This window comes from Cetorhinus maximus, chromosome 13 (assembly GCF_964194155.1).
Source record: "Cetorhinus maximus chromosome 13, sCetMax3.hap1.1, whole genome shotgun sequence".
Taxonomy (NCBI): Eukaryota; Metazoa; Chordata; class Chondrichthyes; order Lamniformes; family Cetorhinidae; genus Cetorhinus; species Cetorhinus maximus.
In genome coordinates, this window is record NC_135891.1 from 103,867,257 (window position 1) to 103,885,647 (window position 18,391).

At 45.4% G+C, this 18,391-nt stretch overlaps 1 protein-coding gene across 3 annotated transcripts in view; it reads left to right on the forward strand.

The window, feature by feature from the left end:
• The window catches only part of LOC144688911 (rho GTPase-activating protein 45-like), a 207,432-nt gene that overhangs the window by 119,213 nt on the left and 69,828 nt on the right, over window positions 1-18,391 (forward strand). For all 3 annotated transcript variants that reach the window (XM_078555938.1, XM_078555936.1, XM_078555937.1), the window contains exon 3: window positions 16,023-16,166. In XM_078555938.1, coding sequence (XP_078412064.1) covers window positions 16,023-16,166 — 144 coding nt within the window. The remainder of the gene's footprint in view (window positions 1-16,022; window positions 16,167-18,391) is intronic.

Genomic DNA, 18,391 nt, shown 5'->3' on the forward strand with positions numbered 1-18,391 from the left:
TACCTGGTCTGGACTGGCCTACATGTGACTCCAGGCCCACAGCCATGTGGTTGACTCTTAAATGCCTGGAACCTATACACCCAGCAGCCCAAGAAGGTGGCTCACCACCACCTTCTCAAGGGCAATTAGGGATGGACAATAAATGCTGGTCCAGCCAGTGACGCCCACATCCCATGAATGAATTTTTAAGAAGTTTGCACCATACCCCTGGAGTGGGCTGCATTATAATGTCGCTCTCGAGCGCTCGATCTGCTCAAGCGTGAAATGACGCGCGTTGGTGTCGGCTGAGCGCGGTGACGTCAATGCGCAGTTGCGAGATAGTTCAGTTGGCGGCGAGCGCCAGAGCCAACAACGCACCCGCCGACAATTAAAAGGCCTATTAAGGCTATTGAGTAATCAATTAACGTAAATTGTTTGCTGCCCGTCCAACCTAATGACTTGGTGGGCAGGCGAAAAGGCCAAGCGGCCTTTGCATTTTTTTGGAAACCTCATCCACAGGCGGTGAAATCGCGGTGCGGTGCCGATTGCGGGCGGCGGGCGGCTTCCCAACCGTCCTCGTCCATCCTGCCGAGGGCAAAATTCTGCCCTTGCAGTGCAGGTGACAGCAGGCAGATTCACCACATACATTGCCTGTGCTGGTTATTTCCCTGTGCCGGTTATCTCCCTGTGCTGGTTATCTCCCTGTGCTGGTTATTTCCCTGTGCTGGTTATTTCCCTGTGCTGGTTATCTCTCTGTGCTGGTTATTTCCCTGTGCTGGTTATTTCCCTGTGTTGGTTATTTCCCTGTGCTGGTTATTTCCCTGTGCTGGTTATTTCTCTGTGCTGGCTATTACCCTGTGCTGGTTATTTCCCTGTGCTGGTTATTTCTCTGTGCTGGTTATTTCCCTGTGCTGGTTATTTCCCTGTGCTGGTTATTTCTCTGTGCTGGTTATTTCCCTGTGCTGGTTATTTCTCTGTGCTGGTTATTTCCCTGTGCTGGTTATTTCCTTGTGCTGGTTATTTCTCTGTGCTGGTTATTTCCCTGTGCTGGTTATTACCCTGTGCTGGTTATTTCTCTGTGCTGGTTATTTCCCTGTGCTGGTTATTTCCCTGTGCATCCCATGGGATTGGAAACCGGACACTTGACCTCCTCCGGGGTCGCTAACGGAATTTATCCAGTCAGTCGCTCCACTTTATAGGAAGGATTCAGGTTTGATTCCTGCTGAGTTAGCTGATCTGAGCCCAGGCAATTGCAGGTGCTGTCATAGGAATACATAGGGCCAGGAGGAGGCCATTCAGCCCCTCAGTCATGTTCCAGTCGATCATGGTTGATCTGTATTTTAATTCCATACACCCTGGCTTGGATCCATATCCTTAACGCAATTGCCTCATAAGAATCTATCTATTTCTTTTGTTAACATTTTCAGTGGACCTGGCCCCAAAAGCTTTTTCAGGGGGAGAGTTACAGTTTTCCACGATACCCCTTATACGTGCAGATACCCTGACCAGCCGAGATCTAATTTTAAGGTTCACGCCTCCTTGTTTTGGAACCCCTCACCAGAGGGAGTCATTTCAAATCCTGTCAAATCAAATCCTTTAATCATCTTCCACTCCTCAGTGAGAGCACCCTTTAATCCTTTATACCCGAGAGAATACACGCCTGACCTACACACCGAATCTTTGGAATTTATCCCTCCTAGCCCCAGTAACACTCTGGTGAATCCACGCTGCACCCCCTCCAAGGCCATTATACCCTTCTTGAAGCGTGGTGTCCAAATCAGAAAGCAGGGCTCCACTGGCCTCCACACCCCTCGCCACCATGATGGAAGCATTGCTCGCTGCTGAAGGGAGGCCTGAAGTCACTTGTGCAGGCCCGCCCCCCGGTGGTTTAGAAAATTTATTTGGGGAGCTATAGTTAATCCCAGGTCTGCGCTAAGGTGGGAGTAGGAACGTTACAATTAGTGTCAGCACCACCGGGTCAGGGAATGAGAAACAAAAAGCCGCTTCCATTTCTGACCTCTCCCCTGCCCACCACTGCAAGTGCTTGTGTTTCAGCCAAGCGCAGATGACACTTGGTTGTGATGCACCGTGTGGCCGAATAGCCAGTTGGACTCACTTGGCTGAGGTACTGGAGGGTGGTCAAATCACACCCCATTGAGGAGTTGGGAGAGCAGAGAGAAAACAGTTGGCAAGAAAAAAAAACTTAATTCAATAAAACAGAGGTGAAATTCAACTTGGACTACAGCGCAAGATGGGTAAAAGTGCTTTGGCCGCCCAGTTTACACTAACCTGATTTTCCATTTACTGCCGCCCATATCAATTTTCACTCCAAGTGACTTACATTCACCAGAGCTGCTATCTGAAAGAACCCTGTTTAAAAAAAAAAATCATTTCTCCTATTATTGCATCTGGCAAGTTTATTATCGTGTTAACAGTAACTGCATATAAGGCCGGGATATCGGGAGCTGTGGCTTTAAACTAGTATAAAAACCACTATAGATCCGCCATTTTTGTACAGTATAACAGTAATAACCCTGAAAGGAGTACTTCATTGGCTATAAAGCGCTTTGGGATGTCTGGTGGTTGTGAAAGGCGCTATATAAATGCAAGTCCTTGCCTTCTGAGTATTCTGATTAATCAGTTTATCAGCTCCTGTTCCTTCAATCACCAGTTACTGTTTGTGTACTAGTTACTTTACTGTCCCTGCATTTTAATGAGGTGAACCCTTAAGAGTCAGGAGCTTTTTATCTTCTTCCTGCCCTCATTATTCACGACATGTTATCCTGCAGTGTGCATTGCCCCAGGCAAGGCCCTGCATTGCAAAGCTTGACCTCTCCCAAACTGTTCCAGTGAAAATTGAACAAAGAGTGGAGACTACAATCTTCTGTAGGCACTTGGTCTCAGTTTTGGCTACATTACTGGCATTGATTTCAATCACTGTGCAGACTGTACAGCAGCAGGCTAACAGCAGCAGTGAAGATGTGCTTGTGTGACGCAATGAATTTGTTACTGAGTGATCTGGAGGGAAAGAAACAGCCTTCTTGGCTTCATGATGTGCTGGGTAAGGTTTCATGGTTACACTTCTTGCAGAGAACTCTTATGGCACAGTCATGCAGACCTCCTGATGCTGGTCACTATGCTGAAGGTTTGAAATTTTGTCAGGAAGGACAGTTGCTCTAAGGGCAGTAACATTGGACGTAAGGCCACCTGCATGTTTCATTTTAACGTTATTAGTTAACATTGATCTACCCTTTCAAATTTCAAAATTGTAACCTATTTGCTTCAATTTAAGATCAGTAAACATGTTTCAATGTAAATAGCTGTCGATAAGATTATAAATTGGACTCAAAAGAAATGTAGAGAACTAAACGTGGCTCAGCTGTTTGTATTCGGGGAGTAAGTATAGATGCAGAAATGTCTTCAGTAAAGGGTTAAAACCGTGTCTATGTGTGCTTGCGTGTGAGTATGCAGATATATTTGCCTGTGAATGAGTATTCATGTATGTACATGTCTGTGTGTCATTAATGTCCCCATTGCTAATTGCTTTCAAGTGGGTTCAGATGCTTTCCTTGAGAAACTAGAAACCAAATGAACAGAAGTAATGGAGCTAAACCAAACTGAGATTGGCATGAATTGCATCTAAACTCATGTCTTGTTTGTTTGTAGTTATTGCGATTAGATCAGTTTGTTGCCTTCTGTGTGCAAAGATATTACTACTTGATAGCGTGGTGATGGAGATTGGGACGCAAATTCTAGGCTGACGCTCAGTGCATTACTGAGGGAATGCTGCATTGTCAGGGGTGCTGTCTTTCAGACGAGAAGTAAAACTGAAACCCCATCTGCTTTTTCAGGTGGATGTTAAATATCCATGGTACTATTTGAGGAAGAGCAAGGGAGTTCTCACAACCAACAATTATCTCTCAACTACTATGTTAAAACAGATCTGGGAGACGGGTGGGGTTTGGGGTCATTTATTGCATTGCTGTTTGTGAGAGCTTGCTGTGTACAAATTGGCTGCCATGTCTACATTACAACAGTGACTAGTTGAAAACATAATCTTCATTGTGAAGCATTTTGGGATGTTCTGAGTTTGTGAAAGGCCCTATGTAGATGAAAGCCTTTATTTAATGTACCTCCTGTGTGAAATTCTTGTAAATGTTGTGGCACAGTTTCAGTTGCGTCATGTTACTTAGTTGTCTTGGTACAGTATTGAGAAGTGCAGCTGAAATGTACTGAATCACTAAGAGTGAGCATCTGTATTTCTTGTGAATTCCCCTTGCTCTCTGAAAATGTTCACGAGTGAGAGGAAGCCCAGCTTGGGCAATGCAGTTAAAGCTGTTGGGATCTTTCTGCCCTTAAATGTTAACCCATTAGGCACCAACCTTCTTGAGAGGCTCTTAAACTGTTTCTCAGATTTAATAATAAATACAAATCCTCATTATTTTAGTACCTTTACCCCATTTAAAGCGTTATATAAATGTAACTTGTTGTCATTTAAACATCTTTATCAGTGGAAGTGTGTCTCCAGAATTTATTTTTGCATTGGGATCAATAGCCAGAATATTTTGAAGGAAAATGAGTAATTTCACTTTAAATGAATATTTGAGCTTTGTTTATATGAAATACATTTTAGCAACATCTTTCCCATTAGTTTGTGTAAGTTGAATCTATGCTCTAAACTTTCCAGGGGCGAAATTGGTTATTACATAAAAGGAAAGCTTAACAAACCTTTGGGTGGTACATTGTGATTCCATGAAATGTTTGACAAGTAAATAGCTGTAACATTTCAGTGCTGAGTGAGTTGAAATCAGTTGGGTAGCTGTAGTGAGCACTACATTAGCTGTAACACCTCGGGGTTAGGGAGGGGTAATCAGTTGGTGGTCTCAGGCTGCTCTTGATCACTATCAAGTTACCTTGAGTTGAAATGAATGATTGCGGGCATTAGATGGGGGCCTGGGTGAAGTGAAACAGCTCCAATATAAACTGCTTTTGTACTGCATCTGTGCCAGCTTTGACAATGACTAGAACTGACTCCATCAACCACAGTCGGAAAAATAAACTTGTCAGGATTCTAATAGGGCACAGGTCTAGCTAAGGGAGCCTTTCCAAATTTTGGTCAACTTACTTCCAGTTGGTATAGCACAAGGATGCACATATGTGGAGCCGGGGGCCTCCAGTATGTGTCTGAGCGCTACAAAAGACCAAGAAAATGTCATTGGCGCTGAAACACACTGCAAAGTGACTGCAACTCTGCGAACACTTCAAAGCCTTCGCTCTTGTTGCTGGTTTGAGCACCTGGAAGCAGCTGAGCTCCTTCAGGGCCAGCGAGTCAATATTGAACATAATGATTGAAAAGAGAGTTTTCAAGGCAGGTTACCTTAGAACGACCATTTGCTTTTTTTTTTGCGCTGTAAAGCTCCCAGCCCCATGTGAATTACAGTGATTGTGCTAAACATCCACTCGTTCATTTTATCTTAAAATGAGTGATTGAAATGGTAATGAGAACTGGATTACGGGCTCTGGGATACAGCTCACATAAGTGTAAGATAATTGTGTTAAATTGACCAAAAGCAGATCAATGTAGCTATATTTAAATAACAGCTTGGTGTGGTGCCTAGAGGGCAAAATCCTTCTCGAGGTTATTAGCAGCTGAATAGAGAATGTGTCACTGGGGCCATCCGATAATTACAAATTGTTAGTGCCCTGTGGTGTACATCCAACAGGTGTGACTTCTTCTGAAGATTTCCACCTGAGAAAGTACGAAGGACAAGAGAATATAACGTGAGTGTATTCAGGATCCGTCTGCTAACGTGTCACAGGCAGTAACTGCAAAGCAATATTTTACTATTGTCTCAGCGGAGAAAGCAACAGAAACTTTTAAAACAAAAACAAAAATAGCTTGGAAAGCTCAGCAGGCCTGACGGCATCTTTGCCGCCTGTGTGATCATTACAATTGCACGATTTGTTAAAGGTCAGCATTGTCAGTTATTTATTGTGAGTAGTAGCCTGTTTCTGACTGGGAGGCTGTTTGTGGCAGATTGCCTGAGGGCTCCTCGATTGAATGTTGTGAAGAAAATTGTTTTGACCAATCTCAAAAAGGGCTGTCTTTTAGTGGGATAGATGGGGGGGACGGTGGCCCAGTGCTAATATAACTGGACTAATAAAGCAGAAACCTAAGGGAGGAATTGTCCCGGATTCGCACTAAGTGCAGTAGCGGACGTTTTACCCACCAGCCGCAATGGCGGCTTCTCACGCCGTACCGTCCCAAACCAGCCGCGTTAATTATGCATTCCTGGGAAACATCCAGTTTCCATGGCGGGCGGACTCCCAATTCGCATTCCCTCGCCGCTTCATTACGCCAAGCACCGCATTTAAATTACAGCTGCGCACCCACCTCTCAGTGCTTCCAGCCCAGGACCGCTGCAAATTAGACATGGCCCCAAAAGGCAAGGAGACTGCAGCCTCCAGGTTTAGTGATGTGCCCCTCAAGCACCTTTTAGACACTGTGGAGGCCCCGCTGTGATGTCCTCTACTCCCGCCCTGGCCACAGGAGGGGCAGGAACATCACCACTCCGGCTTGGTAAGTGATCGCAATGGTGATCAGTGCCAATGCTGCACAAAAGAGGTTGGCCATCCAATGCAGATAGAGGATGAATGATCTCATCCGTGCCGCCAGGGTATGGAAACCATCTCATCACTCTAAACTCACACACTCACAAGCCCATCACACATTCACTGGCATCTCACTCACTGCCAGCTCAAGGGACATCACCACCCATTCTCACACACACTCTCACATCTCCATCTGGCCTCATCTTCTCTGGACACTGCCTCTTCAGCCCTCACCATCTTGAGGCCACTTGCACAGACCAACATGTGCCCCCACACACACCCTGGGATATCCCCCTTCCTCAGTACAGCTCCCATCCTGCAGCCTCTTCCCTTGCCTGAGGCCACTTCTCCCCCTTCGCCAAGCAAGCCCTAGCCCTGCAGCCATTGAAAAGCCACCCCCGCCTTATGGCTGGTCTGTTAGGCTGATACCTGCCTGTGAGCCCCCTTAAAAGTGATGTGGTGCCGTCTGGGAACCTGGTGCTGATGACTGTGAGTGCTGCCTGAAGCAAGACAGGCAAACAAACCTTGAAGTCCCGAGCGAATTGCAGCTCGCCAAGTGCACGTCACTTATGTGCAGTTGCGAAACACGTCAGCGTGGGTGGACGATCCAGTGTGGGGGGGGTTGAGTCCAGCGAGCTGGCCTTATATGATATGCAGATGTATTTCAATGAGATTCCCAACGTCTGATGGCAGGAAACGTGGCCCTGCCATCGATGGTCTGAGCAGACGATCGCAAACTGGTTTCACGACACCGTGAAACCGATTTTTGGCCTTCTTGCCATATTGTCCACTCAGGCCACCAGGCACGCCCGACGTCAGCGAGCACGGATGATTCCACCCTCGGACTCTGGGGACATGGGTTCAAATCCCACCATGGAACTTAAATACAATGAATCACTAAGTCTGGAATTAAAAGCCTCAGTAACGGTGACCATGAACCTGTCAGATTGTGGTTAAAAACCCATCTGGTTCACTGATACCCTTTTGGGAAGGAAATCTGCCATCCTTATCCAGTCTAACCTAAATCTGTCTGCACACCCTCAGAATGTTGACTCTTAAATACCCTCTGAGGTGGCCTAGCAAGCCACTCAGCTGCACCAATCTGATACAGAAATGTCAAGATAGTTGTCCAAGAAGACAGCTCCTGCCTTCTCAAGCACAATTAGGGATGAGCAACAGTGCTGGCCTTGTCAGCAAGGCTCATATCCCACGAAAGAATATTTTTAAAAATTGAACTTTTTTTTTGATAGCTTGGATTGAAATGCAGATCAGGTCACTACAGAAAACAGCTTTTATGTCGCTCCTTTAGTTTGTATCTGGCATCTTGTGAGTCAACTCCCTGTCTCTATGTTGCCAAATCCGTTTTCTGTAGCCCTGAGCCAGAAGTGAATAAAGCAGCTAATTCACACTCGCCTCCTGGGTGCCAGGCTTCCAGAGTTTAAATTAAAAGTACAATGCAAGAGCAGTTAGAGGGGTTGTTAGCTCGTTTGCACCCTCTTAAGACGTATCTGTTAATCATGGACATGAACTACAAGTCTTCTGACAGTCTGCAGACACCAGTAATTAACTAAAACAAAAACAGAATTACCTGCAAAAACTCAACAGGTCTGGCAGCATCGGCGGAGAAGAAAAGAGTTGACGTTTCAAGCCCTCATTAATGGGCATTGGGTTTCTGGTAATTAAAGTGAGAGATTGATAGAAAAGCAGTTGGTGTATAATGAGCCCTGCTGCCAAAATACCGTGCATTTAGATTTGAGTTTTGGTTTCAGACTCCACCCCCCCCTCTCCCTGGCAACAGTCTGAGATTAAACCAGTCTATTCACAACCTTGGTGTCACATCTGATCCTGAGATGAGCTACCAGCTACCAACTACATATTTACAACATCACCTGACTTAATTGTCCCTGTCTCAGCTCATCTGCTGCCTGGAACCCTCATTTATGCCTTTATTATTACTCTAGATTTGACTATTCCAGCGCATTCCTGGCTGTTCTCTCACTTTCTACCCTCTTGAGGTAATCAAAATCTCTGCTGCCTAGTGTCTTAACTCGCACCAAGTCCCGTTCCCCTGTCGCCTCCATGCCCACTGAGATACTTTGGCTGCCGGTCAAGCAACATATACTTTTTAAAATTCTCATTCTTGTTTTCAAATCTGTCCATGGCCTCATCCCTCATTGTCTCTGTAATCTCATCCAGTTCTACAAAGCTCTGAGATAGGTATGCGCCCCTCTAATTCTGGCTTCCTGAGCACCCCCCAATTTTAATCACTCCATTATTGATGGCTGCGCTTTCAATTGCCTAGGCCATAAGGCCTGTATAGCTCTCCACCTTTCTACCTCACTTTCTTTCTTTAAAACAGTCCTTTAACCAAGCGTTTGGTCATCAGACCTAATATCTCCTTATTTGTGGCTCAGTGTCATACTTTGTTTTATAATGCTTCTGTGAAGTGCCTTACATTTTATAACTTTAAAAGCTGTGTAGAGCCCCATCAAGGCTTGGCCTCGACTAATTTTCCACAGCCTGCCATCCAGAGAGGCTTATACATGAAGAATGGCTAGGTGGGCTCCCATTGCAACTAGAAACTTTATGTAGAGGAGGAAGGAATACAATTGGGTTAGGGGTCAGGGCAAAAGCAAATATTGGTCTATAACAGATGGCCAAATAATGAAAACAATCGTGCAGTATGGTTACTTGGCCGAAAGGAGTCAGTATAACTAGATAGCTTCTCTCATCCATCCACTTGTGTAGCATGTGCTCAGTGTTAATTGTGGCACAAGCTTAGTGTGTCTGCTTGCTCACCTTTATCAGACAGGGTGCGGCCATGGGTGTGCAGGGAGGGGAGCTCTCAGGCAATTAGGTTCCACATCCCCAGCCTAGGATCCACCAGTAGGCCATACACCAGGTAAAAGCTAACGTGCTGGCCTGCTAACAAGCGGGAGTGATGCCCAGGCCCTGCCTCTGAGCCTGAAGCTCTGGGTTCAAGTCCCATACCAGGACTTGTTGGCCAGAAGAAGCATTCATGATAAGGTTCAAATAGATTGATTAGTCAGCCTGCTAATCCTTCCAGCATTCCCCACTGTTCCCCAGAGGGGAAAGAAAGTGTGTGAAGATACCAAACAAACCGCAAACATTAACTCTGGGTGGAATGTTCCGGCCTTGACACCAGCGGGCATTAATGCAGACGGAAACATTTGGAGAGCTGCTAATCTTCCCCTCCCGCCTGTGATGATGCCCACCACTGGTGGGCCCGGAAAATCCAGCCTCTGTTTCTCTCCACAGACCTGCCGAATATTTCCAGCATTTTCTGTTTTACTTTCAGAGTTCCAGCATCTGCCGCGTTTTCCTATGTAAAAGACTTGCATTTACAAAGCGCTTCTCATGACCACCAGACGTCTCAAAGTACAGCCTACGAAGTACTTTTGAAGTGTCGTCAACTGTTGTATTTCAGAAAATGTGGCATGGCGGCAATCTCCCACAAACATCAATGTGACAAGGAGCAAATAATCTGTTTGTTGTTGATTGAGGGGTAACTATTGGTCAGGATACTGGGCATAACTCTCCTGCAAAATGATGCCATGGGATCTTTTACATCCAGGCAGATCGGGCCTTGTTTTAACATCTCATTGGAAAGACAGCACCTCCAACAATGCAGGACACCCTCAATACCTCACTGGAGCATCAGCTTTGATTTTTGTGCTCAGGCCCAGGGGTATGATTTGAGCTTAGAACCTTGTGATTCAGAGGCAAGACTGCTACCAATTAAGCCACAGCTGACACTCAAAGGTTTGGCAGAAATCTGGGAATAGAACAAATCCTTTGGTCTGAAGTTTTATTACATGTACATATTTTAAGTTCCTTTTGCCTGTTAATAGATCAATAGACTAAAACAAGCTCTTGAGAAACGCTGAAATTGGAGATCTATCGAGTAGCCCCATCAGCACCTGGCAATACATTTTTGTTGGCTACCAAATGTCTGATATGTATGGAAATTGATCAATGCTTGAGAATCTCCAAATTAAGCAAGTTCCTGTTTATCCAGTGCACACTCTCTCTGCCCATAGGCAACACCTCACTCATCCAAATTCAGAGTGTTTAGGCACAAGTTGACAAGCGGAGCCGAGGATTAGGGGACCTCCATTAGTGGAACTGGCGTTTAACCACCTAAAACTGCACAGGTTACCAGCTACTGTGCTGCTACTCCAGCTGGGGCTGCTTTAGGTTGCAAGGTTATCTGGAATCAAGTGGGAAGAATTTGAGGCCCATGAGTGACAGGTTCATCCCTCCAGGGTCCAAACTGGCAGATCAATCAGCAATAGTGCCCTGGAGGAGCGCACACCTGCCCGGCTCAGCTATCAGAGTCTGTCTGTCACGAGGGGCAGACTAGGCTCCACTCTTCAATCTTTAGTCTATCATTTTGCAGCAAATTCAAGCCTCAAGAGACTCCACCTCGTCAAAGATATGAAAAACTAATCTGCCTTTCCTCTTTACAGATACTGACAGCCCTGCCACGTGCCTGCAACATTTTCCTTTTTTTATATTTCAAATTTTCACAAATTGCAGTTTTTTTCCTTTTGTTAGAGCATGGACTCAATGTGTATGAATGGCTGCTGCAAGTGCAATCAACAAAAACAAAAATACCTGGAAAAACTCAGCAGGTCTGACAGCATCTGCTGATGAGTTCTGATGAAGGGTCATTTGGACTCGAAACGTTAACTGTGTCCCTCTCCGCAGATGCTGTCAGACCTGCTGAGTTTTCCCAGGTATTTTTGTTTTTGTTACATATTTCCAGCATCGGCAGTATTTTGCTTTTTTCTGAGTGTTAAAAGAGATACTAGGCACTATTGATATACTAAGCACTCATGCCATTATAGTAACGCACATATATAAATAGGAACAGGCAGATAACATTATTACTGTCTTTAGTTAAATTATTAGAGTGCATTACCAGGGCACAATGGTGATGATATATCTTACATACCAAGGGATTTACATTGTGTCTTAAAAAGATTGACGCACACTTTAATTTCTAATTATTCTAGCTTTATTCTACGGCTACATTTATCTGTAACAAAGTCTAGTGCCCATCTGTAAATGGTGAAACATGCACAATAAGGTGAGACTGTGAGTGAGTTGCAGGTAGTTAAGGTAATTACGGGTTATTAATGCTCATTTGGTTTACAATGCTGTCTGGAGCTCAAGATGTAGCTTGTAAACATTATGTAGAATAGATCAAGTTTTTTTGTTTAAAAATGTTACCTCCCACCATTAATTATTCACCTTTAGTCAAGTCTATGCAAGTGCTAAGATAAAAGCAAAAAACTGCGGATGCTGGAAATCCGAAACAAAAACAAAAATACCTGGAAAAACTCAGCAGGTCTGGCAGCATCTGTGGATAGGAGCACAGTAAACTAGGTATGCAAGTGCTGCCTTTACATCGTTGCTGTGTTATTGTTTATATCTCCTTAACTTGATGGCGTTTTCTCACTTGCCGCTGGTTTTCTTGGGCCTGGTTTAGCAGCCATTATATTTACACCTTTAACATAGAAAGGCAATTTTGGAGATAAAAGGGGGTGGAAAAAGGGTATTCAGACACAGTAGAAGCGGTGACCAAATACTTGGCAGGGTTGGGTGGGGGTGGGGTTTGGTTCTTGAAGGAAGCTTAGAGAGATAGAAAGGCAGAGAGCATTTAGAGAAGGAATTCCAGAGAATGGGGCCTAACCAGCGGACACAGTTGCTAATAGTGAACAAAGGGAGAGGGGGATGCACAAGAGGTTATAACCAGAGGAACACAAACTTGGGCTGCACTGTAATACCAAAGGAGGCTACAGTGGTTGGGGGTCGGGGGGGGCGGGCGTTGGAATGAGGCCATCAAGGGATTTAAACACAAAGTTGGGAATATTAAATTTAAGACTTTGGTAGGTCGGAGATATGTAAACAGAATTTAGTGTGGGTTAGGATATAACAGCAGAGTTTTAGACGAGCTGCAGTTTACGGAGGGTGGATGATGGTAGGCTGTGAGGGAGAACATTGGTGAAATCGAGTCTGGAGGGGACAAGATGATTGAGCGTTTCAGCAGGAGATGGGCTGTGGCGGGTAATGTTATAGAGGTTGAAGTAGGTAGTCTTTAGTGACAGAAAGGTACAAAGTTTGGAACACGCCGTTTCCAACACAGCACGATCCCTGTGGTGATGTTTAGGTGTAAGCACGTACATGCGCGTGACAATTCACTGTACCTTTCAGTACTACCTGAATGAGTTAAGTTATCACAGCCAGTCTGTGTTTCAGAGTCTACTCTGAAGTTGGTCTCTACCGAAATTGTATTTCAAACTCCGCTGTGGTGGCGCAACATTCTGAGATTACTCTCCTGAGACTCCACCAGTAACGTAGAAGCATCTAAAAGCACGAATGTCACCAGGGTTATTTTCTGCTGGGTTGAGGCTGTGTCCGTTGGTGGGAATTGGCCTGGCCACTCATATTTCCTAAAGTGGAACTGACCCTACTGGGCGGTGCACTCACTGCCTTCATTTTAATAGTCATTCTACTTTTTAACTCGTTTCAGCTGGCTTTCCCAGGCCTGGTAACCCGGCAGCTATATGGATGCAATGAATTCATAAGGTAAAGCGCCTTTACAGCATTGCGTGTGGGCCAGGAGGAGCATGATTGTTCCCTGCAGGCCCAGCAAATTACCCAGGAAACCACCCGCTCACTCTCCTGTGACCTGTCTGCTCCCCCGCAAACGCCACTGGAGCCCCAGGCAATCGCCCTTACTCTCCCAATTCACCTACCCGCTCTCCAAGGCTTTGGCCCTGTGAAGCAGAACTTCCCACCTGATGAAAGACTCCAGCCCGTCAGCCAGGCTGTCTGTGGGCAGGAAACTCCTTCAGAGAGAAAGGAAAACCAAAGGAGACCTGCGGTTTTTAATTCAGGAAACCTGTTCTCCCGGGTCTCCCGACCTCACAACAAACACAACCCCACCCCCCTTTCCCTACCTGCTGTGCTGAATTCAGCTCCAGGATAAAATCCAGGCCTGTGTGTCCATCTCCTTGTCTGCTTTCAAAGCTTGTCTTCTTGACTGTGCCTTCCCGCCACTGCCCACTCCCCGATACAATTCTTCTGCCTATTTTTTTTTCCTTCGGCCCTTCATTTTGTAAGATGTTTCCATATCTGAAGAGAACAATGGAAATCTAAGTCGCCATTTCAGTGCAACATCTTGACCAGAACCAAAGCCTGGCTGACCTGTCCACAACAACAAACACTGTCACGCAAAATGTCATAGTACTTCATACATCACCACAGTATGGCTCTGTAGAAAATAGGTATTTTGTTTAAATTTGCTGCTAGTTGCACATGTTTTAACCCGTATTACAGGGACACTGTTTTGTTCTAACGCTGCGTGTTGAAGCATTCTGCAATTGGTATTTTAAAAGAAATTAGCCACTGTATTGCCAGTGAAAATTGGGGAGTGCAAAAAGGCAGCAGTTTCAGCTTGCCCCGTGGTAAAAAAAAATCACAGCCAGGCAGCAACCCCAGCAACATCACTTGCATTTTAAGCCGCTTACTTGTAGAATTCTATCTTTACACGTGTAGTATTCCTACACGCTGCTTACATTACAACAGTGAATACACTTTAAAAAAAAAAGCACTTCATTAGCTGTGAAGCGCTTTGCGTTTTCTGGTAGTTGTGAAAGGCGCTATATAAATGCAAGTCTTTCTTCTTTAATAGTACTGTTTTCAGAAGAAAGTTACTGAGGTGACTAGAAGTAATGGTGACCCTGCCTAGTTTTGTGAACAACTTTAGCATTTAATCCCGAGGGCAAAGAAAAATCAGGAGTGAACCAGACCGAGAGCAAAATAGAATCAAGCAGGGCAAGTCTCTTGAGTTCATTATTGGCTGCGTTCCAAATCGGTGGACTGCCTCTTCAGTTTAATGGCTGGGAGTAAAGAATTTATTCTGTTAGCATGACCTGCAATCTGCTATTTACACTGTCCAACTTTATAATTCAGAGGTGTTAGCTGGATCAACAGCAGCCTGCTGGGTGGTTTCAGCTTTGACCTGGAGGTGTTCAGCTCTGGAAATTATGTTTATTGAGCGCTGGAATCAACTGAGTAGATCCTCTTAATTCTTTCAACCAGTAAAATTTTAGTTAAAATTAAATTAGCTACCTATTGTAGTTCACGCACTTTCCTGACTGTTCTCAGGTTAATAAACTTCAGCGAAGAAGATATTTAGATGTGGGATAAAACTGGTTGCCAATTCATTAAACGCACATTTCCACTACTGGCAGAGATCAATTTCACCTCCATACATAAGGACGTAAGAAATAGGAGCAGGAGTAGGCCATTCAGCCCTTTGAGTCCACTCCACCATTCACTGACATCACAGCTGATCTACTTCAACAGCATTCCCCTGCACTATCCCCGTATCCCTTGATGTTTCTAATATGTAGAAATCTATTGATCTCAGTCTTGAGCAGACCCAACGACTGAGTCTCCACAGCCCTCAGGGGCAGAGAGTTCCACAGATTCACCACCCTCTGAGTGAAGAAATTCCCCCTCATCCCAATCCTAAATGGCCTGTCCCTTATATCTTTATATTTCTTCGTCGTTTTAGTAATTTTCCCTTCTTAGATGCCTTCTGACTGCTCTTGAACGGGCTTCCAGTGTGCCCAAGGGTGGTAATGGGATCTTTCCTTTCCTCTTTCTGACTTTCTCCTGACTGCATGCTGAAGCACTTTATCCTTCACTGCACTGACCCAGAAGCTCGAGCTAAGATCGGGAATGCACCGTATGAGAAATTACAAAATGATCGTATCTACACCCCACCACTGACATAGTAGCTTAGCACACCAGCCCACTGGGCTGTAGAGCACTTAGTTTGGGCAGAGACATCAACATTCTGTATCTTTAAGTGATAAAAGATGGACTATTAAGTGAGCAACGCCACAAAGTTTGCAAGCATCTTACATTCTGTTGGCTGATCAGCAGCAGCTGAAAACGACAGCTTAAATTTACACAGAGCCCTTAAGATAGTAAAATATCCTAAATTACTTCACAAGAGCATCACAGACAAAATTTTGATGCCAAGCCCCATAAAGAAATGTTAGGACAGGCGGCCAAAACTTTGGGTCAAGAGGTAGATTTTAAGGAGAAACTTAGAGCGGGGGAATAGAGAGGTGGGGATGTTTAAGGAGAGAATTTCAAGAGTTTAATGACCTGGAGAGTGGTGGAGCGACAGAATTCGGAGATGCCCAGGAGACCAGAATTAGATGTAAAAAGCTGGAAACACAAGACTGGTCAAATCGAGGAGGGACTAGATAAGATGGTGCATCAGCTGAGGATTTTGCTCTTGAAAACTTGTTAATGATTCGCCAGGATTAGCATCAACAATTTTTTGCGCTGTTAAAGTTGGATTTTTATTTCTTCTCCTGCAGAAAAAACAGAAACGCGCCGTCCGATCGCTCACGAGTGCCTCGGGGAAGTGCTGAGGATCCTGCGACAAGTCATCTACAAATACCCACTTCTCAATACCGTGGAAACACTGACTGCTGCAGGCACCTTGATTTCAAAAGTGAAAGGTACGAGGGGAGAAATGCTCAAGCGGTGTTAACCTAATAATATTCGCAAAGTAACCCATTGATCTTAAAAAGATAATGTGAATTCTTAAAAGGGGGAGAAAGAGTCAGGGGACATCCTAGGGAGTGGGGGGGGGCTTCATTGTTTGGGAGCTGCCAAAACAACTCATGTCAACCCTTCCAGCTGTTTGTTTTACCTCAGGGCAGGACACATATGGTGCACAGGTGGCACCTTTTTATAGGCTAAGGTCAAGAGTTCAAATGCCACTGAATGAAAGGTTGCAAGCTTGTTAGCTTACTGCAGGATTGTGGACTATGTTTGCCGTATGAATCCGGTTAGTTAGCAACCTGACGGTTACATTAGAGACACAATAGGAGTGTTCAGGAGCTCCTTGATTTTAATGGGGACCCCTACCTGCCGCTGTGCCCAGAGTGTTGCTTTGGGCGATCACACCATTTTGTACTCAGCTGTAACTTTGACAGATTGCGATACTATGCAAGATGCTGTGACTCCTTAACCCCACTAAATCAGGAATAGGGTGTGACGAAATTGCGATCTGTGAAAATAATCCTATTGCTGACAATATTTCAGAGCTTCTTTAAACAATTTAAATACTTAATCCCGACTTGTTCCATTTCTCAATAGTCATTCATTTCATTGTGTCTAAATATAACATCACACTGAGCAAAGGCAGTGTCATTGCATTAATTGATTCAAGCGCAGCTAAATCCTTATAAAAACACTAATAATGCATTTCTCAAGAAAGCTTTGTAAAGTGTTTATTAAGAAAATGACATTTTATAATTCCTGCACCTCAATCCATTTATGTAAGTTAACCTATGCAACTGTATGAAAAATTACCTATATTATGAAATTGATAGTGTACAATAAATGGATACTTTGCTGGACTGGCAATATTCAGAATAATGGTGCATTCAGTTACTGTCCCATATTTAGATGTTCTACCGGGATCGGGAATCCTATGATGTAATGAAACTGAGCACAAATGGAATGCCGTGCTGCAGTCAGAGTTGTGTATCAAATATGAGGGGCAGAATTTTACAGCCCAACCTGATCGGGCATAAAATAGTGTGGCCAGATGCTGGGCGAGCGACCCGACCTGACCCAACGTCACCCCGCACACGCGCAACCTTCAGAGCAGGTGCGGGTGTCGGAGCTGCGCCCGCCGTCAATTAAGAGACCACTTAAGGCAGTCGAAAACCTGATTTTACGTTGCCCGTGTGATTTCGTGCTCATCGCACGGGCAAAACAGGCAGACGGGCAGCCCATATTTTGCAAAACCTCATCCAAGGGCGGGATAAAAAGGGTCAGCAGCATTGTCAGTGTGAGTGGTGAGGGGTTTAGGAGATAGTTTGCTGCTGGTTGCCTATTTGAACATGACAGCTTCATCTCTGTTCTGAGCTTCATTCTTAGCATTTCCAGGCTTCAGTTCAGGACTCACTGGTGTCTCCAAGGAGGATTCAGCCCGTGTGGACCCTTCCAGGTATCAGACAGTCTTCCTTTACCCTGGGAATGGGGATTGTGGTCTCCACTGGAGGCACCTCCTCTGGGGAGGAAGAGAGGGGCAGTAGGGAGAGGAGGCCGGGTGTCCCGATGCAGCTTCCTGGGCAGCAAATTGTGGGAGGAGAGGCGCAGGCACAAGGGGTGCAGGGCCAACAGGAAGTCCAAGGTGGAAGGGACCGCAGAAGATGCCACTATCCTGCTGCCAGGGTTTACAGGCGGCGATGCAGCTACCTCAATATGTCTGAGGTGCAATGCCGAAGGAGGCTCCGCCTCTCAAGGGAGACAGTGACCTTCATTTGTCAGATGACTGGGCCTGAGATCAGCTCCAACTGAGTGGGTGGACACCCCATGCCAGTGGCTCTGAAGGTCACAGTGACCCTCAACTTCTCCGCCTCCGGCTCTTTCCAGGGGTCAGTGGGGAATCTGTGTGGAGTCTCCCAATCAGCTGTCCACAGTTGTGTCAAGCTGGTGACAGAAGCTCTGTTCACACGGGTCCTGACCTTTATTCTTTACCGTATGGACAAGGCCAGCCAGGCTGAGTGAGCCAGAGGCTTCGTAGCGACTGCTGGGTTCCCCTGCGTCCAGGTGCAATCGACTGTACACGTGGCCAACAGGTGAGCCCGGTACCTTCGTCAACAGGAAGGGCTTCCACTCCATGAACGTGCAGATAGTGTGTGACCACAGGATGCTGATTCTGCAAGTC